The following is a 25,889-nucleotide window of genomic DNA, read 5'->3' as shown; positions in this document are numbered from 1 at the left end:
TTGTGGCTGAGGGAGGAGACGTGAGCTAGGGGTGTTGGAGGGTGAACGTTAGTGCGAACAAGTGGTGAACTGGGGTAGCTGCGTTGCGGGACTGAAGATGGGGCTGTGGCCGTGGCTTTCGATGGGCATCACGGAGGAGGTCTTGGGTGGTCTGCTGGACGAATTGAGGGGAGGTGGTAGAGGTTGTGTGTTCGTGGCTTATGGGGTGTGGGCTGGTAGCGGTGTTGAGGAGGTTAAAAGTATATACATATATACATATATATATATATATATATATATATATATAGGTGATAGAACGGTGATAGAGAACGTTCAAAATAAACCTAGGGAAAGAGACGTGCAACGAGTGAGATGATTAGATGTGCATGCGGAGGAAACAGATGCAATGAAGTCGTGCATGCATAGGTTTGATGCTTGAGAGGAAGATTCACGGTGGAAGATTTGCGGCTTGCAGTTTTTTGGTGAGTGAAATGTGTATATATATATATATATATATATATATATATATATGATTGAAAACCTAAAAGAAAACCCTAGATAAAAAGAGACGGGAATGTGCATGAGTGAATTGTTTGAAATTCATAGAAGAAAAATATGGTAGGGAGGAGTTTTATTATGAAAAGGACTCATGAGCTTGGAGAGAAAATAATAATAATAATGATTGAGTCTTAATTTGTAAAAATAATAATAATAATCTATCCGATAAATTCTCTTTTGGGCTTTAACTTATTTATTGAGCTTAAAAAATTAAAAATTATCCGTAATTTATTCCTAAAAAAATAAAATATAAGATCGGGTCGTTACAATCTCCCATCCTTATAAAAATTCCGTCCTCGAAATTTGCTAGACCTAAAAAAACCAGCGTACTTATTCGCCACTTTCTTTCATTGTCTTTATTCTAAATCCTTGATCATTTAATCGAACCTATTATTCCCAGACTTTTAATCCTTCGATATTTATTCTTAAACCTCGCTAATTCTCCAAAATTGTAAGCCTTGATAATGAATTCGATTATAAGCCTAAAATAATAAGTTCATTAGATGATTATCTGAACTCCACAGAAGAGTAATTAAATCTCTACACATAGAATAATAAAACTCTCCATATGCAATAATAACCTCAACAATTCGTTACCCAAAACTCCCCAAAGTTCCGATCCTAAATGCTACAATTCATGCGAAGATAGAATTGTGTTACCTATATAGCACATGAAATATTTCCAATAGTCATCATGAATATCAGAACCTACTTACCTAATATCCCAACAATAATCAATATTTCTAGTTGAGGAAATTAGTTACCTGTGTTCTCATTGACGGGCGCATCGATGTCACGTAACTGTGCCAGGGAGAAAACTCGAGCTGGTGCCATATTCTTCTGTTCGTCTCTTGTAGCTTGATTAGTAGCTATGTTCTTCCCAGGACAATCTCGAAGACGATGTTCTTCCTTCCCACACTTGAAACATGTTCCGGTCCCCATCAAACATTTCCCTGCATGCCTCTTACTACACTTCCCACACATGGGGAGCCATCCTGACTGACCCTGTTGCGGGCGTTGTCCATTATCCTAAAAAGCCCTTTTATCCATATGTGATGCTGGTTGGAGTTGCTGCTGCTGCTGCTGCTGTCGCTTCCTTTGATTATTGTAGTCGATACTTTCTTGAATGTCTTCTTCAGCAATGGTAGCACGTGTGACCAGTTCCGTGAAACTCCGAATCCTGAGCATATGTACACGCTCCCTAATCCTGCGATTTAGATCGCGCTCAAACTTTTCAGCTTTCTTTTCCTCATTTGGAATTAAGTAACTGGCGAAATGAGACAATTCCATGAATTTGGTAGCGTATTGGTCTACTGTCATTGTTCCCTGGGTAAGATCTGCAAACTGACGGGCCCTAGACTCGCAAAGAGTTTGAGGAAAGAAACGCTCCAAAAATATCTTCCTAAAACACTCCCATGTGATAGGGACTCCATCTCCTAGTTCCATTTGCAAAAGTGCTCGTGTTGACTTCCACCACTTGTTTGCCGCATCTGTTAAGTTGAAAGCAGCATAAGTCACCTTTTGATCGTCTATGCAATAAAGTGCCTCGAAGATCTGCTCCAATTGTTCAATCCAGCTCTCTGCATCCATGGCATTTGATTTGCTGTCGAAAGTAGGTGGGTGCTGGCGGGAGAACTGTTCTAATGTGCATCCTATCTGTGGGGTTCTACCTACCACCATATCACCATTGACCATCCTTTGAAAGAAACGTGTTGCTGCAGCAGCGAGTACTTCTGAATTATCATCTTGTACAATATTGTTCTCAGAGGGGGGTATGTGTGGTCTTCTTCCACGGGGTGCCATTCTAACATGCATGTTTTAACAATGTCAATCAAAATGCATTCAACTACTAAAAGAAAAATTATAACATACTTACTGCGGAGCAGAAACTACCTTGGGGAGACCTTGGCCTAGACATTTCTTCCCTTCCTTTTTCATTTTCCAAAACTTCACTTTTCTCTTTTTTTTTTTCTTAAAAAATTTATTTGCAAAAGTTTTCTTCTCTTTATTTTGAAAAGTTTACAGACTCTTTCAACCTGTCTCTGATACCAAATTGTAACACCCCGCTTCCCAAAAAGACATTTTAGAATTTTTGGGGAGCCAGTGTGCTACTACTAAACTTGAATTTAAAAGCTTTTCTCTTTAACAAAGCGCCAGATGTGAAAGATTTTCATAAATAACAAACTTCAATAAATACTGAAAATCCAAAATGAAGTCTGCGGAAGCACTTATTTTAAAAAAAATACGGAAGTCTCATGTGCTTATCAAAATAATTTATTTAAGCTTTAAACCATAGAAATAATCATAGCATAATCTGTCTAGGCCTTTGCCTCGCCTCCCGGGGTCAAGTCCTGTCCTGCAGTCTCATCCTCATAAATGTCATCACCTGGGATAGTTTAAAAACATAAAAACAAACTAAAATTAGTCGAATACTCAATAAACAACACATCAATCAGTAAACATAATAAACATAAGGTTTCTTGAAAAACGTGCATACTCACAAATACATATGTAATTAACATGAACATGAACATAGACTTATCTTTCACTTATCATAGGCCGTTACTCACTGTTGACCCCCGTGAGTTAGGGCTAGCGAATCTAAGAAGATTAAGATTTCGATTCTGCCCTTGGTCGTAGGTTATGGAATCCATACATAAGGAAGACATACTGGGTGCACTACCGCATGTATGACCTGGCAATGCAATATGCCCATAACACAGGTACTGTCTTCATATCATAACATAGGCCGTTACATATCTTATCGTAATCATACTTGCATACTTGTCATTTCATAGATTTCAAAAGAAATCACATACATACTTGTCATATCATATCATAGATTTCAAATGAAATCGCATTCTTTCATAAGTGTCGTGATACATGTTTCCTCACAAATTAATGACTTTTCATAAATAATTTTATGAAATAACTCTCACATAAAATCACGATTTTTCATAAATAATTTTATGCATAACTCTCACATAAAATCATGCATTTCATAAATAATTTTATGAAATAACTCTCACATAAAATCATGTATGACTTTCCATAATTATTTTAATGCATAAATTATCACATAAGATCATCAATATTCATAAAATCATGACTTTCATAAAATACTTTAATGCATAAATCTTCATATAAAATCATGATTTAGGTACGTAAAAAGGGGCTTCCAATGGAGGGCGTACATGCACCATATTTTTAAAAGAATATGTTGTTTACCGTACATATACGTAAGGATATGATCATGCTACTTACCTTGCAAAGCTAATCCACTATTTTCAGCGCATTGTCGGTTGCCTATAAAAATAAACACGAAATTGTTATAAATTTCTAATTAAACCTGTGACTTTATTTAAAACTTAAACTACTAAAATAGTCTATATTTCCTAAATCTAAATTCTTCCTAACACTAAAATATCCTTACCCGTTAGTTTTAAATAAGCATGGATATTTTTAGAAAACAACATACTGGACATGGGCATTTTGGGAAAACAATATAGAGGGGCATTTTTGTAATCTTCTCAAAATCTGTGCTGCTAAACTAAAACCTAAAGTAAATATATTTTGTAGAGAAACAGAAGGTTCGGGAGGGAGAGAGACATGCAATACTCACCGAGAGGAAGAAGGCAGTCGCGACGGTGGGTCTGGTGGCTGGGCACGGTGGCAACCTGACGAGTGGCGGCTACACAACTGAGAGTGAGAGAGAGTTATAAGAGAGAGAGAAATTGAATTTTAGAGAGAGATTACGGGGAGAGACGGAGAAGCAGTGGGGTCGTTCGGCGATGGCTCACCGTGAGAGACAGGGCGGTCTAAGGCGATGTTGGCGTTGGGGTAGCACGACCGAGCTGTGGCCATGACGTGGGTGGCTGGCTTGTGGCTCACGGTGGAGAAGAATATTTCCTCTGGTTTGGTGAAGTAAAACAGAGTATTTTGTGGTGTGGTTTCTCAACGGCTAGGCAACGGTGGTGGAGGGAAGAGCTATGATTGTTGCGTGTGGGAAAGTTGGTGGTTCTCGGTGCTGTGGCTGAGGGAGGAGACGTGAGCTATGGGTGTTGAGGGTGAACGTTAGTGCGGACAAGTGGTGAACTGGGGTAGCTGCGTTGCGGGACTGAACATGGGGCTGTCGCAGTGGCTTTCGGTGGGCGTCACGGAGGAGGTCTGGGGTGGTCTACTGGACGAACTGAGGGGAGGTGGTGGAGGTTGTGTGTTCGTGGCTTACGGGCTATGGGCTGGCAGCGGCGTTGAGGAAGTTAAAAGTATATACATATATACATATATATATATATATATAGGTGATAGAGAACGGTGATAGGGAACGTTCAAAATAAAACCTAAGGAAAGAGACGTGCAACGAGTGAGATGACTAGACGTGCATGCAGAGGAAATAGATGCAATGAAGCCGTGCATGCATAGGTTTGATGCGTGAGAGGAAGATTCACGCTGGAGGATTTGCGGCTTGCAGTTTTTTGGTGAGTGAAACATGTATATAATATATATATACATATATATAGATATACATATATATATATATATATATATATATATATATGATTGAAAACATAAAAAAACCCTAGATAAAAAGAGATGTGAATGTGCATGAGTGAATTGTTTAAAATTCATAGAAGAAAAATATGGTAGGGAGGAGTTTTATTATGAAAATGACTCATGAGCTTGGGGAGATAATAATAATAATAATAATGATAATAATAATAATAATAATAATAATAATAATAATGATGATGATGATGATGATGATGATGATGATGATGATGATGGAGTCTTAATTTGTAAAAAAAAAATCTATTCAATAAATACTCTATTGGGCATTAACTTATTTATTGAGCTAAAAAAATTAGAAATTATCTGTAATTTATTCCTAAAAAAAGAAAATATAAGATCGGGTCGTTTCAACTCGGTAGGATAATTCCTCCCGACCAAGATTAATCTACTGTTGATCACCAAATCCAAGTTCTGCAATCATTCTATTGGTTTCCAAATCCTCCCGAACTCTGCAATTCAAGCCGCATATCACTGAACCTTCCATTTTAGATAATTTCGATATTCTTGGGATAATTTCTTTTAATGTTAACATCTATCTTTTGAAACTATTTTCTAGATTTTTAGGCTAGATTGTAGCCACATTTATTTTGTTTCTGGATTTGAATTTTGACATCTATTTAATCCCGTTTTATGTGATGAATAGAGAGTCTTGGTTCTTAATCTTAGTTTTAGTTTTAGTCTTGGTTCTTAATCTTAGTTTTAGTTTTAGTCTTAATTCTTGATCTCTGTTTTATGTTTTAGAGTCCGAGTCTAAGTTTAGAGTTCCAAAATTTATTCTTGAAGTGTTCTTTTGAGAAGGCGGAACTGGAGGGCAGAGGCGAGAGCCGCATGCTTCATCAGCCGACTTCAACGAAGAGCACCAATTTTATTCTTTTTCTTTTCAATTCCATTATGAATTAATTTTATTTTCTAAAGTTTTGATGTAGCCTAGCATTGAACATACATTTTATATTCCAAGTTATCATTATTTCTATGATTGGGTGTTTATTTATTGTTCTTAATGCTTACAATTTTTTAACTAACTATTATTCGATCTTTTAGATTGTGATGAGACTGAGAGGTGATTTGTGATTAAAACTCTAGGATTAAACACCATTAGTTGAGCGAAAGTAGAGATGATTTAATGCGGCTAGAGTAATTTTCAAGAAAAATCCAAAGAATTTAATGACTCTCCAATTAGTTAAATTCATATAGAGATATAAAGTTATTAGTTGGAGATATTTTTCGTATTGTTCAAGAGAAAATATTGAGTTGTTAAGAGATTTTTATCATCAACTTGGAATAATTGGAATTTTATAAAAAAGAAGAATAAATTGTGTTGGATTTGATAGGTGAAGTCAAATGCTCTAGATCTATTCTTATTATTTTTAAAATCTTAATTTTAATGTTCTTTTTTTCAGTTTAATTTAGATAAACGATTATTCAAATTTCGATTTTCCAAATAGTAATTAATTTAGTCAATTTCAATACTCAATAGCATAATTATTCCTTGAGGGTTTGATAACCTTTTCTTTAAAACACTTTACGACTTATTACGATTTTGTGCACTTGCAGATATATTTTTATGCAAACAAGTTTTTGGTGCTGTTGTTGGGGATTAGTTATTTGTTATTGATATTGATACCAGCTAGATTTTTACTACTTTGGATTTTATTTTATTTTAGTTATTTAGAGAACAAGGCGTACAATAAAGAGAAGAAGAAAGAGGTCGCCGCCTCCAAATTTAATATGTCTGACCAGGAGTACAAAGCGTCAGAGATTATTGTGCAGGAAATCATTCAAGTGTAGATTGCCAAGTGGGGAATCCTTTTGCCCAACTGAGTTATGAACAAGCCCATTACGTGTTCAATTTTCAATGTGAAAATAATCCTTATTCAAACACGTTCAATCCCGGATGGAGAAATCACCATATTTTTTCATGGAACAATAAGCAAGTGCCGGCTAGACTACCTCAACAGTTTCCATAGAAAGGGAAGAAGCCGACACTTGAAAATATGATCATGCAGTACATGCAAAAGGCTGATATGGTGAACCAAAACAACTCGGCTTCAATCCTAAATCTTGAGGCACAAATCGGTCAGCTCTCAAACATATTTATTGAGAGGACAACAAATACTTTACCGAGCAACACCGTGACCAATCTGAAGGAACATGTCAAAGCCATGACGTTGATAAGTGGACGGACATATGACCAGCCACAGTCGGTAAATATCGAATGAGATTAAGAGATTGAGAAAACGTGGAGTCTGAGAAGATGGAAACCGAGTACGAGATGAAAGAAATTGATCGGGAGGCAATCGACCCGTAAGCTGAGAAGACTAGAGAGAATAAAAGGGCTGCAAAATCCAAGAAATCCAGGGAGTTTATTTCTGAAACTTATTCTCTTTCAATTTATTATCCACCAATTCATTTTCGTAGAGATTAAGAAAAAAAAAAGATTGATAATCAGTTCTCACTACAGTTGACGGCTGAGGAGAGCAGTGTAATTGTACAAAAGAAGCTGCCGCCTAAGGAACTAGGTCTTGGAGAAGTAAAGTCGACCGCCATCTCTCTACAGTTGGCAGATAGATCGATTAAATACCAGAGAGGACTCATTGAGGATGTACTAGTGAAAGTTGATAAGTTCATTTTCCCAACCGACTTTATTGTACTTGATATGGAGGAGGACGAAGAGATCCCTTTGATACTGGACCAATCTTTCCTTGCGACGGGTAGAACTTTAATTGATGTCCAGAAAGGGAAACTCATTTTGAGGGTTAGCGAGGAGCAAGTCACTTATGACGTATTTAAATATTTGGAATTCCCTTCCAAGGAACATTCTTATTTTCAAATAAGCAACTGAGACGTGATCATGGCCGACGAGACTTATGGAGCTGAATTTTCAAAGCTACCATGTAAGGAACCACCCAAGTTTGAACTCAAATCGTTTCCATCAAATTTAAGGAAGGAAGAGACTGGGTAGATCTCTAAGGAGTACACGGCTGCACCTTCAAGGAAAATATTCAATTGGAAGACCATAAAAAAAAAAAAAATCTAGGGAGCATCTCTTACCTTCTCTCATTGTTTGCTTTAATTTTTCTTTATTTTTCCCATTGAGGACAATGTGATATCTAAATTTGGAGGGAAAAGATATTGTTTTATTTATTTAAAATAATAATAATAATGATGATGATGATGAAAACAATTTGATTTGATGAATAAAAAAAACCTATGATTGAAATTGATTATAATTTTTAGGAAAAATTATCTTTGCTTAAGTCTAGTTGTTAATTCTTTACTTGATCTTACATAATTTTTTATTTCCTATGTTCAATAAATGCCTCTTATGATCATTAATTTTTTTGAGTACTTAAAGAAATTTTATATGAATTTTGTGAATTTGTATGGTCTCAATTTACTCTAGAACTTGTTGGATTACCCCTCGAGGCGAAATCCTAGACAGAATATTACTAGGGAAATGATTAAGACATTCTTTGGACCGAATGAGTCTTTCAAGCTTACCTATTTATTCTTTTTATCCCTAGTCGCCCCTTTGAGCTTTATTGAAATATATTTTGGCCTTATATTTTTCTTTCTTGTAAACCTTATATTCCTTACCCTATTTGAGGTTAAACACTGATTTCCTTACCTTTGAAGATAATTAAGTTTACATAAAGTCAGAGACTCAGTAGAGCATGAAAGGTAAGAAAGGTAGAAGGTTTACAAGTAAAGTTAAGTATAGCAATATTATCAAAATCATAAGTTTGAGGATGTGAAGAGTCAACTCATCGTCTATTGTGTGGCCAACGAGAGTCATCCACAAAGTCAGTCGAAAAAGTATGGAATATTTCCCAAAAAAAAAAAAAAAACGTCTGACCTACCGAATAGAGGGGTAAAGAGAGATACTTGAAAGTGCAATAAAGAGAGGTATGTTGAGAGATTTACAAAGATTGAGAAGAGATGTTTGTGTTAGAAGTGAGAATGCTCTATTTGTTTTGTTGATGTTCAAACTTAAGTTCTTTTGTTTTGTTTGAATTCTACATTTTATTTGTAGCCCCCACCCTAGCCTTACATTATAAGCTTAATAAAGACCTATTGATCTATGGTGATAGTTTCTGTTTTACATTAGTGGAGAGTGATTTGAAAAGCAAGCATATTGAGATTTTAGAGATCCATTATTTATTTATTTGTTTGCATCCGATAATTCTCGTCGGCCTTTTTCTGTTGGCTACACAGTAGACGAGTTGACTCTTCACACCCTTAAACTTATGATTTTGATAATATTGCTATACTTAACCTTACTTGTAGACCTTCTATCTCTCTCGCCTTTCATGGTCTTGTGAGTCTGTGATTTTGTGTAAACCTAGTTCTCTTGAAATGTAAGGAAATCAGTGTTTAAGCTCAAATAGGATAGGGAACATGAGGTTTACATGTAAGAAAAATATAAGGCCAAAATATATTTCAATAAAACTCAAAGGGGTAACTAGAGATAAAGAGAATGAACAAATAAGCTTGAAAGGCTCAATTGGTCCAAAGAATGCCTTAATTATTTCCTCAGTAATATTCTGTCTAGGATTTTGCCTCGACACTACAAGAGATTTGACTTTTAGGGATGATATTTGTTAGGAATGAATTAAATTTTATCGCTAAAAGTCATTTTTGGAGATAAAATTTACATTTCGTTGCCAAAAATGTCTGAGCTACTAAATTCATTTGAACGGATAAATATCCATTTGAATAAGATATTTTGTGACAAACAAAATCGTCTCAAAAAGGAAAAACTGTTCGAACGGAACAAAATAGATTTGAACATGGAATTAATGTCTGTTCGAACAGTATATAATCTGTTTGAATAATAAAATTGGCGAGAAATTAATTTATTTTTCCCAAGAAAAGTCAATAACCGTTCGAACTTAAATTTCTTTGCTCGAACGAACATTTTTTCAATTAATTTGTTTATTAATATGGATTTGTGCATATAGTTTTTTTTCCATTAAAGTAATAAATATTTTTTCCATTAATTTGTTATCATTTTCAAAATATAAAAATGTGTATATATTATATATTATGATTTACGGTGAGTTAAAACAGTTATAAATTCATAAATTAATTTTATGTAATTAATGTCAAAACTTTGTAGTGTTTTCTTTTATGTTAAATTTATATAAATATAACTTTCATGATAGTATCTTTTTTTATATTATCATAAACGACAAGTAAAATGAAAAAAATAAACAAGGTAGCAAACACGAAAAATAAAAACCATACATTAATTACATCACAAACATATAATGTTCAATACAACATAAAAAAGTAAAATAATAACTAAAACGATCTCTATTGCCTAAGTAGATTAACATCCTCTTGTAACATTTTAATGTGTCCTTCTAGATCCCTAAGTTTCTCCATGGTGGGTTCAACGAACTCTACAAACAGAGCTCGTACCTGATCCAAAGTAGCCCCATGAGGTTGTCTCTCAATAGCGGTAGTACTACTAGAAGCTGGATCTGTGGGAGGATCACTAGACTATTTTGGTGCAGTCTTCCGCAAGTTCTCCTTGCTCTTGCTGAATGTGACCTTGTTAAGGGACTCCATTTGTGGCGACCTCCGCTCAGTCACAGACATTGTAACCCCTAATCAGAGCTAGAGGTTAGATATCCGCAATGCCAATGGTAGACAACCTCCACTAGAAAAGCGTGACTCCGATCGAATGCGGAGGAAGAAATACAATTCCAGATCAATGGGGTCCCCCTGTGTATCCGCAGCAAAAATCTGGCTCAATCGATCTTGAAATCAGTCTTGTGTTTTTTCGGATAGATGTTATAGCTAATAATCAAATTAAGCATTCTGAAAAATGCTATACAATTGGCCTGTCGGATCACCTTGCTCCCATCATATGGAGGAGTCGAAGGATCTCGCACTAGCTGACGCACCTGATCTTCTGTGAGACCATCATCAGGTAGATCCTCATCCTCACTACCACCTGAACTAGCATCCGACTCTACATTCGGGGTTAGCGTGGAGAATACGACCGGTGTGTCAGAATCAGATGGTGTAGCCGCTGGTCCCCGTGTAGCCGCTGCAGGATATGCGTCGGGCACGCGTGGGATGTCAAAGAACTTAGCAATAATGCTGGGAGAGAAATTAATACTCACTCCCCAGACCGATGACGTGTAGAACAGAGCATCAACGCTATCCTCTCCCATGGTACGAGAAAACTCACTGACCATCTCTGGATATGCAGTCTCCTGCTACTGACATATCCATCTCCGTTCAGTGAAGATGAATGTTATGCTCCCTCTTTCCCATGAAAGATTGGAGAAGCTAGACAAAATGATCTCACGCTCGACAAGTACAGGCCTCGTCTCCTGAGAATAGTTGCTCCACTACTTTGGCTGGGCTAATCTCTCGCACGTTTTCTTCCGCTTATTGCCATTAGTATACTGTTCAATCATAAGGAAAGTAAGAATATAATTGACCATAATATTTAAATTATATTATTGAAGAATTATACTATATTGAACTGAATTGAAATAATTAATTCGAACGGAATATATTCTGTTCGAATTAGTAGAAGCTATTTGAATGGACTATTCTATTCATTCGAACCGGCAATCTTCGTTCATTCAAATAAATTTATTTTGTTCGAATAGAAATAATGCTATTTGGCAACTGAGCATTCAAATGGACTAGAGTTAGTTTGAATGGGAACAAGCCAAACAACCATGGCTAAGTCGACTCGGCCCCGAGCTTAAAAATCCAATTTAGATGTTATCCTTTGTTTTAATCTGTAGAAATAATTAAGGAGTGAAGCCCAATCATTTCTATCGATTATTTTGATATTATTTCTACGAAATACACCAAAATGGGAGATTTCAAATTTGAAATCCATACCCCAAACACAACCCATTCGAACATAAAACAAAACAATAGATGTGGAGACTTGACCCATACCTTTTAGAAGTTCAAATGAGGGGTTGCTAGGGCGGTTGAGTGGTGGTTTTCACGGCAGAGATTTGGCAAATCAATTTCTCTCGACGGCTGCTAGTTCGAACTGGAGATTTTCGTTTCAATGTATTGGAACTGGGTCTATAATGATCGTGGCATCTCGTTCGAACTAGATAAATATCCGTTTAAACGATTATTATACTAATATATTTCTAATTCTATTACTAATAGTAATATATAATAATACTAATATTACAAAGTACAAAAGTATAAAAAATAAAACTAATAATAGTATTATAACACTTTTAATTAATATATTTAGTATATTATTTGTAAATATATTTATTCTATTATACTAAGTACATACTAAGTACTTAATATAATACACTTTTCTGATTTAAGTTCTAATATAGATTTTCCTTTTGCAGAAAGAAGAAAGTCCTGCTGAATATGATCTGACCCAATTGTATACTAAAGCATGTAAAAATCGTGATGGTGCTTGGACCAGTCCCGAAGTAAATGCAAATTATGTAAGTTTAAGTTTCTTTAATTCCATTGTCACATAATATTTTTGTTACTTATACTAACTTTAATTTTTTGTTTTTGTAGGACAAGATGATATCTCTTAAGGAAACTGCTGCAGATCTATCTGATGCATCATCTGTCAACGATGCTCAGATCCTTTCTCAAGGATCACGTTTTGGATATTTGAGGGATTTAGGACGTTGCGTAAAACCATCCTTAACATCATCATCCTATTCTCGAGCTAGATCGAATGACGACAAGACTAAGGAATTGGAGGAAGCAACACTTGAGATAGAATGATTGAGGTCTAAGGAAAAAAAGTTGCTGACTCGATTAGATCAAGCAGTGGATCTTGAGACGAGATTAGAAAAGAGGATGCAGTTGAATAATAAAAAAATGTTTGAATAGTTCCAGTCAATGATGTCCCAAAACTCTATGCCACCACCATACTCTTAAAATTTATCTTTTCTTTAATTGCATTTATATTATGATGCTCCAAAACATTTTAACAATTGATGTTTGAATTACAATTTGTGTAATATTAGTATGGTATTTTTAATTAAATTCTGATATGTATGATTAATACCGTTCGAACAATAAATTACCATTTATAACTCTATTTGAACCAAAACTGACTCATTCGAACGACAACCGAGAAATACGGACGTTCGAATAATAAAAATATTTATTTGAACAATATTAATATGCAAAACCCCGTTGAACGGATATAATTTCTGAAAATAAAATTTTTGTTCGAACATACATAATTTTTATTTGAGCACAAGTCATTTGAATTTTTTTTACTTCGAACGCATAAAATCTGTTTGAATACTCTGTTCATTCGAATAGGATCAAATATAGTCATTAGTTCAAATGAATATTTCATATTGTTCGAATGGACGTGTTGGTTTGAATCGAGAAATATTCCATTCGAACAATGTATTGAGACAAAATCGGTTCGTCTAAAAGCAAAAATTCCCGTTTGAACAGTTTCGACTGGATTCGCCCAATTTCATCTCTAAAAATGATTTTTTGAGACAAAATTTGATTTTTGTCTCCAAAAACTTTTTGAGATGGACTTTCCGAGACAAAATAGAGATGAAATTTTTTCATCTCCAAATATAATTTGGGACGAAATTTGGATTTTTTGAGACAAAATTTTTTTCCACAAAAAACCCAATCTCTTGTAGTGCGAGTGTAATCAAACAAGTTTTAGAGTAAGTTGAGACCATGTAAATTCATAAAATTCACATAGAGTTTTTGTAGGATCTCAAAACAATTAATGATCGTAAGAAGCATTCATTGGCCATAGAAAATATCAAATTAAGTAAGATCAAGTAAATAATTAACAACTAGACTTAAGCAATGAGAATATTTCCTAAAAATTATAATCAATTTCAATCATATTCTTATCATAGGCTTTTTTTATTCATCAAACCATACTATTTTTATCATTATCATTATTATTATTATTATTTGAATAAAATAATATCCTTTCCCCTCCAAACTTAAACATCACATTGTGCTCAATGGGAAAAAGGAAGAAAAATTAAAGCAAACAATGAGAGAAGGTAAGAGATGCTCCCCTGGTTTTTTCTTTTTGTTTTTTTATTTTATTTTCCTTGAAAGTGCAGCCGTGTACTCCTTGGAGATCTCCCTGGCCTATTCGTTCCTTAAATTTAATGGAAGTGGCTTGAGTTCAAGTTTGGGTGGTTCCTTACGTGGTAACTTTGGCAATTCAGCTCCATAAGTCTCGTCGGCCATGCCCATGTTTCGGTTGCTTATTTGAAAACAAGAATGTGCCTCATAAAGGAATTCCAAAGATTTAAATACGTCATAAGTGACCTGCTTCTCGCCGACCCTCCAAATGAGTTTCCCTTTCTGGACATCAATTAAAGTTCTTCCCGTAGTAAGGAAAGGTCAGCCCAGTATCAAAGGGGTCTCCTCATCCTCCTCTATATCGAGTACAATGAAGTCAGTCAGGAAGATAAACTTATCAAATTTCACTAGTACGTCCTCAATGAGTCCTCTCAGGTATTTAATGGATATGTTCGCAAACTGTAAAGAGATGGTGGTCAGCTTTGCTTCTCCCAGACCTAGATCCTTAGGCGGTAGCTTCTTTTGTACAATTGCACTGCTCTCCTCAGTCACCAATTATAGAGAGAACTGATTATCAATCTTATTTTTTCTTAATCTCTGCAGAAAATGAATTGGTGGATCATAAATTGAAGGAAAATAAATTTCAGAAATAAACTCCCTAGATTTCTTGGGTTTTGTAGCCCCTTTATTCTCTCTAGTCTTTTCAGCTTGTTGGTCGGTCGCCTCACGATCGGTTTCTTTCACCTCGTCCTCAGTTTGCTTCTTCTTGAACTCCACATTTTCGACAGCTTCATCATCTCGCTTGGTATTTACCGGCTGTGGCTAGTCATATGTCTGCCCATTTCTCAATGTTATGGCTTTTACATGTTCCTTTGGATTGGTTACAATGTCGCTCGGTAAAGTCCCTACTGGCCTCTTGGTAAGCATGTTTGAGAGCTGATTGATTTGTGTCTCAAGATTATGGATTGAAGCTGAGTTATTTTGATTCACCATATTAGTCTTTTGCATGTATTGTATGATCATATCTTCAAGTGTTAGCTTATTCTCTTGCTGTGGAAACTGCTGAGGTGGTTTAACTGGCACTTGGTTATTGTTCCATGAAAAATTAGGGTGATTTTTCTATCCGAGATTGAACATGTTTTAATAAGGATTATTTTGACGTTGGAAATTGGACACGTAATGGGCTTGTTTATAACTCGGTTGGGCAAAAGGATTCCCCACTTGGCAATCTCCACTTGAATGATTTCCAACGCAATGATCACAAACAACATTAGTTTGAATAGCATTAACGTTCATTTTACTTATTTGTTTGGATAGATTTGCCAACTGAGTAGCAATTGTGGACATAGAGTCGAGCTCAATGACGCTGGCCGCCTTCTTTGGCATTGCTCTCTTTGCGGCCCACTGATAGTTGTTAGATGCCAACTCTTCCAGAAGTTCATATGCGGCTTCAGGGGTTTTACTCATTAATGCTCCTCTTGCGGCTGCATCAACCATAGATCGATTTTTTGATCCCAAACCATTGTAAAATGTCTGTATTTGAAACCCAGGCTAGGAGGTCATGATGTGGACATTTGCGCAATACATCCTTGTATCTCTCGCATGCGTCATATAATGATTCATTCTCAAATTGAGTGAAGGTAGTGATATCATTTCATAACTTTACTGTCTTGGCTGGAGAGAAATATTTCGCTAAAAATTTTTGTGCCAACTATTCCCAGGTGGTGATGAAGCCAGGCGGCAAAGAATCCAGCTATGTTTTTGCTTTTTCCCTAAGTGAAAAAGGAAAAAGTCTCAATCGAATTGCATCACATGTCACTCTGTTATGTTTAAACGTATCACAAATTTCCAGAAACTTTGCAATATGGACGTTAGGATCCTCTTGTGATAGCCCTCCAAACTGGATGGTTTGTTGGATCATTTGAATGATGGCCAGCTTGATGTTGAAGTTATTGGCTTGTATAGCTAGCCATATCATACTGGACGTAGCCCCATTGACTGAGGGCATCGCATAGTCTCTTAACACCTTATGCTTATGGTCTGCCATATTATCTTTGTATGTGGCGACCTCTTTCTTTTTCTCTTTATTGATTCGATGTAAGGTTCTTTCAGTCTTGGGATCGAAAAGTGTATGTTCTAATGATTTAGATCGGCGCATGCACTTCTAATTCCTGAAAAGAAAAAAAAAAATCAAATTGAGATCAAATATTTTTCTTTAAATAAATAAAATAAAATAAAAACCAAAGTGGTAAAAGTCTAGCTGGTATCAATATCAATAACAAATAACTATTCCCCGGCAACGGTACCAAAAACTTGTTCGCATAAAAATATATCTGCAAGTACACAGAATCGTAAAAAGTAGTAATGTGTTTTTAAAGAAAATGGTTATCAAACCTACATGGAATAATTATGCTATTGAGTATTGAAATTGACTAAATTAATTACTATTTAGAAATTCAAAATTTGAAAAATGGTTTATCAAAATTGAATTGAAGAAAAGAACATTAAAATTAAGATTTTAAAAATAATAATAATAGATCTAGAGTATTTGACTTCACCTAGCAAATTCCACACAGTTTATTCTTCCTTGTTATAGAATCTCAATTATCCCAAGTTGATGATAAAAATCCCTTACCTATTCATTATTTTCTCTCGAACAATTCCAAAAATATCTTCAACTAATAACTTCATATCTCTATGTGAATTTATTAATTGGAGACTCATTAAGTTCTTTTGATTTTTCTTGAAAATCTCACTAGTCACAGTAAAGCATATATATTTTCGCTCAATTAATGACATTTAATCCTAAAGCTTTAATCACAAATCATCTCTCGGTCTCATTGCAATCCAAAAGATCGAACAATAGTTAGCTAGAAAATTGTAAGCATTAAAAATAAGGAATAAATACTCAATCATGGAAATATTGAAAATAAAATAACTTGAATATAAATTGTGTATTCAATGCTAGGTTATATCAAAACTTTAGAAAATAAAATTAGTTCATAATGAAATTAAAAAAAAAAAAAAAAGAATAAAACTGGTGGTTTTCTTTAGAGTTAGTTGATGAAGTATGCGACTCTCGCCTCTGCTCCCCTAGATCTGCCTCATTGAAAGAAACTCAAATAATAAATTCTGAACTATCGAAATCTAAACTCAGACTCTCTAAAACTAAAAACTAAAAACTAAAACTAAGATTAGGAACCAAGACTTCCTATTCATCCCACAAGCTAGAAAACCCCCATCAAGTGGTCATTCATCCATCCCCTATCAACCCTATCCTCGTATAAACAATGCTCCTTGAAAACCCTTCATCCTTGGGTCATTTTTCTTTCACTTGCTTGAAGAGAACTCAGGTGGAAATTTGTGGTAGTCTTTCTGGCTGTAGTTGCTCCATTTTCTCGAAGCAGGTGTGAGCCAATTCTCTAGAAACTTGTTTATATGATTTTTTCCTCTTTGAGTCAATCCCATTAAGCCATTTTGTGTAATTGTTTGTGGAGGATTGATCGGTGAAAATTGGGGTTGAGCATGCAAAAGTCATAGTGGGTGATAGTTTCGGTGTTGTGTGAAACTTTGTTATTTTGATGAAGTTTTTGGTGAAATCTTGGGAAGAACTTTCTAATTATTTTAATATGCCACGCCATATCAATTATTTTGATTACATACTTAATAATTTCATGCCACGATATGCCATGTCAACTGTTACAAGTTCATTTGTCACATGCCATGAATGTCACGTTATATGTTACACGTTCACCTATTAGAAGCCATGAATACCATATCTATTTTCTTGTACATATTTATCTGTTAACATCATGGTTACATATTATGAGTCACCTGAGTTCATCATGAAATACTTTTCAAGTCTAGTCATTTACGCTCACGTATAATCAAATTATTTTAAGGCCATCATGGTAATACCATGAGACAAGAGTACGCTATCATTGTAACCCCATGAGACAAGGCTACGCTATCGTGGTAACCCCGTGAGATAAGACTATGTTATCATGATAACCTCATGAGAAATGACTACACTATCATGGTAACCCCATCAGATAAAAATGACATAGAAATCTCATGAGATAAGAATATTGTGGCAACTCCACGAGACATCGTCATAACCCCACTAGACAAGAATACATTTTGATGTTAATTCAGTATGAGTCACATTAACTTTCAAGACAACTCAGGTCACATTCATGTCAAGTCAGTTCGTGTCTGTTTCAGTTCATGTTACGTTACGTTAAGTTCAGTCAAGTCATGTCACATCCATTTTTAGTCATTTATTTTCAAGTCTAGCACATGTCTTGTTATTGCCAAGTCATGTCACACATATTCATGTTTATATCACGACGCATTCATGCCAGTTTACTGTCATGCATGCATACATATATTATTAGTAATTTGGTAGTTCACTTGCTGAGATTTGTAAATATATCTCAATTGGTAGTCACAACTACCATCCCTCTCAAAATGGTCGACATTGTGTCAGAATATCTAGAACTCACGCCTGGAGGATTGGATGAGACTAACTAGTCCATAGAGATGATGAAGAACTGATAATTATGGTTATCCGCCTTCTGGAAACGAGTTTAAGTGATCATAGCGGAGCCGCATGAGCAGTTAAGTAATTTAGTAGAATAAATTTTATTTCCAAAGTGTATTTATGGAGCATTGTCTCTAGTGCTTATGTTGTTACAAACCTTTTAGATAGGTGTTATAACCTTCAGATATCTATTATCATGTGAAGTTACGAAGTATGCCCATATTTTTGGGATATATTAGTTTTGGTACATAATATTGCTTAAAGAAAACAATTGTCCAATGCGAATATTGCATATTGTTAGATGAATGCTAGGTGCATTACATCTTTAACTGTCATGAATGTGGGTATGTAACCTTGTGTTGCATGTCCCGACGCTTCAAACTTTGTTTGCCTCTTCTCTCTTTTCTTCTAGCAAGTCAAGGTTCCCTTCCAAGCCCTTACTACCAGCTTCCTCATAGTAGTGCTGGATTCGATGACTTGTTATGCTGATTTCTATAGGCATCAATGTTGTATGTCATCTCGAAGGACTCATTCGTTGGGGTTCTCATGATGGTTCTATATGGCTACAGTGGTCTTTGAAGCTCCTCAGCCCATGCTCCCTTATGGTCATTGAGCCTATTTTTTACCATGTGGAACAAGGATTTATTTGTCATCTTTACTTATCCGTTTGCTTGTGGGTGTCCGAGAGAGGAATAGCTGACCTTGATTCCCAACCCTGAGCACCCCCCTCTATATTGGTCATAGCCAAACTCCCACCCATTATTCGAGACTATGCCAAACCGAGACCCGATGGATTTCCAGAGGAATTTGACAATGTTTCCCATCATGATTGTCACTAAGGCTTCCTACTTTAACCCACTTCATGAAGTAGTCTATGGACATGGCTAGAAATTTGACGTCTCACTTTCTTGGCGACATGGATCCCACGATGTCTACAACCCATTGTAGGAAAGGCCACAACACTGACATCGTGGTCAACACGTTCAGTGGGTTGTGAGGCATGGTGACATATATTTGGCACTTTGCACACTTCTTAACCAACTACTCCGCATCCCTTAGCACATTTGGCCAACAATAACCTACTCTCTTGGCTTTTAATGCCAAGGTTCTACCTCTCGAATTGGTTTCACACATGCCTTCGTTTATTTCCGCTATTACATATTTTGCTTACTCCTCAAAGTTGATAATTGACCTAGTCTGCAAGTTCCCAAACCACCCTCTTGCTATGCCTTTGTGGGTCAAAGGGAATGCTCAGCATGTGATTTTTTCTGGGTATCCCTGTAAGATCACGTTGGCTTTGGAGGTCTCTAGTTGCTCTATACGATACTTGGACCTATCTTCTTCTTTTCATCTTGATCGTTTTGGGTTGGCCCTCCTTCACTTTGAGACTCTTGATCGCGCTGGTTCTCTTGGCCACGGTCTCATATACGATCAACCAACATTTATCAAATCTGAAAAAGAGCCAGAAGAAATGGTTTGTAACAAGGTAGCCGTACTGGAAGGTGCGGCTGGATCACCTCCGTTTCGGGGAGAGCTAACGCTTGTTGGGTATTTTGGTTTGACACTGCTTCACACCCAAAAAGAAGCGAGCTACATCTGGGTTATACTTTTTGATCTTCCCTCCCTCCACTTCAACACTTCATTCTCTCTATGCAAGCCTTCCATTTCTAAAGCCATCCTCTGCAGCTTTTCGTCCATTATGTGAAAATTTCCTATGCACTCCATTATTAATTTGCTCATCCATTGTAGTTGCCTCATGTTCAAGAAGCATATGAGAGCGTGTGGTAGCAGGCATCTGGATCTAGCCTCAATAGCAAATTAGTTCATACGAAAGAACTCTTGGATCCCACAGATGGCACCAAACCGTTGATACGATTTCTAGCTATGCCTGCAAGTCTCCTAGTTAACGTGGCATCCTACAATGCTCCATGTTTATCTATTGTTTATGGTGTCCTTCTAGCAAGGATGTTTCATTTTTTTTTATAAGAAAACTGATCTCATTAATCATAGCCAAACACTTACAAGAACTTGATAGAGCAATATAATGGAACCAAACTACAACATATCCTTTGTAACCATCGGTAAAATACAGTTTGGACATATCTCAATATCATAAACATCTTCCATGCATTCGAGAACAACCTTTGCTAAACTGTGAGCTGCCATATTAGCTTCACGATATGCATGTGAGACTGACCAAGTAGTAGCCGAGTCCAGTATAATCCTTACATCTGCTATGGAACATCCACCCATGCTCCGATTAGAGGTATCCTGATTCAGTAAGTCCACAACCTGTTTTGAGTCCCCCTTCAAGTAGAGCTGCCTCAATCCAAGTTCCTTGCAGGAAACAGTTGCCAAAAGTAGCCCATAGGTTTCAACATCAAAAGCATTGCCTCTTAGGGGTCTGTTAGCACGAAGGGCACCTATCACAAAGCCTTGATGATCTCTGATGAGTCCTCCTATGCCAATCCTCCCCTCCCTCTATTGTACAGTTGCATCCAATTGACCTTGAAACACCCTACTGTAGGTTTTGACCAACTATGAGCCCTTGCCAGAGAATTTGGATTAAAACCAGCTTCCAGTTGGAGTGCCTCCTTATGAGAGAAAAGTTTTGTCTTGGCCTAATTTGTGACATCACTTGGATGTTTAAAATCTTTTCTATGTAAACAGTCATTTCTTCTAGACCATATCACCCTCATTGTGACTGCTACCTCATCGAGTTCCCCTGGATCAAGAATGTCAACAAGGCCTGCCCATACATTGAAAACCAAATCACTCTGGAGAGATAGCTTCTGCACTTTCTTTGGACCTTGACACCACACATCTTTAGCAGCAATACATCCCTATAAAGCATGGCCAGAGGTCTCAGGTTCCTATTTACATATCAGGCAAAGGCTATCCTCTACTACCTTCCTCCTTTTCAAGTTAGCTAGAGTGGGGAGAGCCTCACTACAGGCTCTCCATAGAAACATCTTAGTGGCAGGGGTACTTTTAGTTTCCAAATTGTCTTCCACACTCGGCAGTCCCTGATTCTGACTGAGGATTCCCCTTCTAGCTCTTTTTCCATCCCTTTGCTGAGATGATAGCCACTTTTGACTGTGTAGATGCCATTGAAAGTAAACTGCCATATTAACTTGTCTTCTCTCCCCCCTAAGCTGATTGGAATGGCTTTGATGCCATCTATTTCTTGTTGAGGAAAGAGTTCATAGAGGAGAGGATCCCTCCATTACTTCAATTGAGGATCAATGAGATCACAAACTTTGTCACACCAGCAATCTGCTTCTCAATTGTCAGAATTTATTGAGATGGTAAGGAAGGTATCCATCTGTCTTGCCGTATGTTTACTTTTTGGCCATTTCCAACCCTCCATATGAGACCTTTCTTCAACAATTTTAAGCCATCATATATGCCTCTCCATGCAAAGGAACCCAACTTTGCTTCAAGCAAACCAACCTTGTTAAAATATTTTTGCTTTAGAATTTGTGCCACTAGGGATGTTGGTTTATGTAGGACCCTCCAACCTTGCTTCGAGAGTAAAGCAATATTAAAGCATCTCAGGTCTTTGAACCCAAGGCCTCCTATTTCCTTACTGTTACTGAGTTGCTTCCAATTGACCCACTGAATTTTGGAGGAATCTTCATTGAAACCCCACCAAAACTTCCTGAGCATCTGATTCAACTTACTGGTAATAGATGCTGGTAGAAAAACTATTCCCATTGCATAGGTGGAGATGGCTTGGAGGACTGCCTTGAGTAGAATTTCCTTGCCTGGAGCAGAAAGAAACTTTGTTCTCCAATTAGTTACTCGAGTCCAGGTCCTGTCAATTAGGGAATGGAATGAGGCAATCTTTTTCCTGCCCACTAAAGCAGGTAAGCCCAGGTATCTTTCAAAATTGGAAGTGGACTAGACACCTGCTAGCTACAAAATCTATTTTTGAGTTACCTGGGCAGTGTTCTTACTAAAGAAGATGGCAGATTTGTCATTGTTTAAGACCTGTTCTGAGCCTTTCTCATAAAGATCTAGAATATGAACCACACAGTTGAGTTCCTCGGGCTTTGCTTGGCAGAACAAGAGGCTGTCATTAGCAAAGATCAAGTGGTTCACTTTGACTAGTCCTCTTCCTATTGAAACAGGAGTTAAATTGCCACATGCCTCAGCTTGATTTAGAAGAGAGGTGAGGGCTTCTGCACATAATATAAATAAATAAGGAGACAAGGAATCTCCTTGTCTTAGGCCCTTAGAAGGCAAGAAACACTGTTAAGGTTCTCCATTTACAAGGATTGAGTAAGATACTGAGTTATGCATGCATGGATGATGTTGATCAAATCCATTTTGGTCATGATGGCTTCAATGAATTTCCACTCTACCATATCATAGGCCTTGCTCATGTCCAATTTAAGGGCCATGAAACCTCTTTTGCCTTTCATTCTTGAGTTCATAAAGTGTAGTATCTCATAGGCTACAAGGGTGTTATCAGAGATGAGTCTTTCAGGTACAAATGCACTCTGGTTGGGGGCAATGATCTTGGGTAGAATAGCTTTCAGCCTGTTTGCAATGGTTTTAGAAACAATCTTATATAAGATATTACATAGACTAATAGGCCTATAGTCAGCTACTTTTTTGGAGCTTTGAACTTTGAGGATGAGGGAAATGAAGGTATCATTAACATCATTGAGTGAGCCACCATGATTTAGAAACTTAAGCGCGTAACTGCACACTTGTTCACCTACCACCTCCCAGTGTTTTTTATAGAATTGAGCAGGAAATCCATCAGGGCCTGAAGATCCTAAAGGATTCATTTGAAATATAGTTGTTGTAATGTCTTCCCTAGTGAAAGGGTTTATAAGCCATGCCTTCATTTCCATATCTAACTTTGTGCCAATTGCATGCAAGCAGATCTCAACATTCGAAGGGTGAGAAGTAGTAAATGAGGAGGAGAAAAAACCTGTGAAGACCTCTCCAATTTCTGCCTGTTTAGTGACACATCTTCCCTATGAATCCTCTATGCATTTGATTGCTTTGATCTTCCTTCTCTGGCTTGCCTGCATGTGGAAATATTGAGTGTTCTTGTCCCCATGCTTGAGCCAATGCTGTTTTGCTTTTTGACTCCACTTGATTTCATTTTCTGTTATGGAAGAGACCACCTCCTTTTGAATTTATTTCGTAGTTGCTAAGTGCTCGCCTGTACCTGTGTTCTGTAGATGGCCAATACTTTGTTTCCCCTTTGTGATATCCATCTGTTCTTGCTGCTTAAGTGTCTGCCTCCAGACCAATAGATCTTTTTGGCATAACCCAAGTTTGGTCCTCAGTAATCTGGCCTCACAGTCTGTTGTACTAACTTTCTGCCATGCCTCACCTACAACCCTCTGGCATTCTTCCTTCAATTCCCATGCCATCTCATATCTAAAGCACCATCTCCATTTCTTCTTCCCATCATTAGTTTTATGTAAAACAATGGACAAGGGAGAATGATAGACTTAATGGCAGGAAGAACAGTGCACAAGCCATGGTTATAGATGTCATTCCATTCCTTATTTCCAAGAGCTCTATCAATTTTTTCCTTGGTAAAAGTCCCTGCCACTCCTATTATTCGACCAAGTAAACTCTTTTTTTTTTTTTAAAAGAGCAGGAAGTCACATGTCCAATAGTGACCCCTCCAAAAGTTTATTAATAAAGCCCTCACTTATGGCGGAGGAATACCGTGGTTACAAGAAAGGACCATAGAAAAACGGGCCCATAATCAAGAAAAAATCTAGAACAAAAATAATAGACCACTATTTAAACAAAACCCACCACAACCCAAAACCAAGGCTTACAAATAACCCCAACTTTTACAATCTAACATCTCAAAGATGGAAAACCCAAAGAATCCAAACGGATCAGGCCTCTAAGAACCCGAGGCAAATTATAACTACTCGAAAAATCCCACTCAGAACCTAAGGCCCATGCCTTTGCTAACCAATCCGCCACCCTATTACCTTCACGAAAAACATGCTGAAACCGACATTGAACCGTGCAAGCTAACTCAACAATTTCCTCCCAAAAATCCTCAAGGTACCATACTCCACATCTCTCTCTACTCCACCAAGAAATAACTACCATAGAATCCATTTCAACTATCACATTTGAGAGATTCAACGTTTTGCATCTTCTCAACCCATAAAAGAGAGCCATAAGCTCCGCCTTATTATTAGAATCAAACCCAATATAAGAAGCATAAGCTTGAACCATCCCACCAGAAGCATCCTGAATAACCCCACCAATACCACAAGAGCCCGGATTACCAATACTACTACCATCCGTATTCAATTTCATCCACCTCCATCATGGTGAGGAGATGTCTAACAAAAAACCATGGTCATCCACTCAGGACCCCTTCTTTGTCACCTATCTTCTGGAACTCGATCAAGAAGCATTGTTCTCCAAGCTCCTTGAAGGTCACCCACCCTTCCAACCTCCATATTTGAGACATTGTGATCCTGAAGCCTTTCCCTGTTAACTCCCTTCTCGGTTAGGGCCTTCCCCACTATACAATAGTTGCCTCGGTTTTCCTCTTTGTTGGTGTTCTCCTGCTTTACATGGAAGCAGGCACTCTCTTCTTTGGAAAGGTGTAGCCTCTCCCATCGTGTTGCCAAATACTCAGCCTCCACTGTGTCTCACCACCCAAAAAAAACGAGGAAAGAATAAAAACAATATAAAAGAGAGTGAGTCTTTAACCTTTGACGAATCAAAGGCACTGGAACGTCACGCTTTCTCCCAGAGAAAGGGAAGGCACTCCTTCATCAAAAGAACATATTAGCAAGGATGTTTCATAAGGACTTATTATCATGAATCCCGGTCTTGGATAGACTCTATTGGTTGGGATTCCTTGATGAGAATGGTGGTGGGACCCATCAAGTTTGTCCCCGGGTCCCTATAGTGTGTTTTGTTTAGTTTTATCCATTCATCACCTTATATCATGTGGATCCCTCGTGATTATGCCATTGGCCGCTTGCTACCTTTTTCTTGCCTACTGCGTATAGTAACATTCCTTAATAGTCTCCCATCATTCTTACCCATAATTTTTTATAGTTACTTAATGTATAGATAGTTGAGAAAAACTAAATTTGGCCCCATCAAAATTAAAATTCATCTTCATATAATAGATAAATTGATAATAAAAAATTCAACATGTTTTAACCTATAGTCC

At 36.9% G+C, this 25,889-nt stretch overlaps 1 protein-coding gene and 1 non-coding gene across 2 annotated transcripts; one reads left to right on the top strand and one right to left on the bottom strand.

Annotated features, from left to right (window-relative positions):
• Positions 1-1,566: 1,566 nt before the first annotated feature.
• Positions 1,567-2,340, bottom strand: LOC121255087. The gene has a single exon (XM_041155375.1). It carries the CDS (start codon positions 2,338-2,340, stop codon positions 1,567-1,569), a length of 774 nt encoding a protein of 257 aa, XP_041011309.1.
• Positions 2,341-15,713: 13,373 nt separating this feature from the next.
• Positions 15,714-15,820, top strand: LOC121256809. Its single transcript, XR_005939099.1, has one exon. It is a non-coding gene; the product is annotated as a small nucleolar RNA R71 (small nucleolar RNA).
• Positions 15,821-25,889: the final 10,069 nt, after the last annotated feature.

This window comes from Juglans microcarpa x Juglans regia, chromosome 3D (assembly GCF_004785595.1).
Source record: "Juglans microcarpa x Juglans regia isolate MS1-56 chromosome 3D, Jm3101_v1.0, whole genome shotgun sequence".
In the NCBI taxonomy this organism is placed as follows: Eukaryota; Viridiplantae; Streptophyta; class Magnoliopsida; order Fagales; family Juglandaceae; genus Juglans; species Juglans microcarpa x Juglans regia.
This window is presented reverse-complemented; position numbering and strand designations above follow the sequence as displayed.

Bases quoted from the DNA above. Each gene is read 5' to 3' on its own strand.
- LOC121255087 (XM_041155375.1), bottom strand. From the start codon at position 2,340: ATGGCACCCCGTGGAAGAAGACCACACATACCCCCCTCTGAGAACAAT.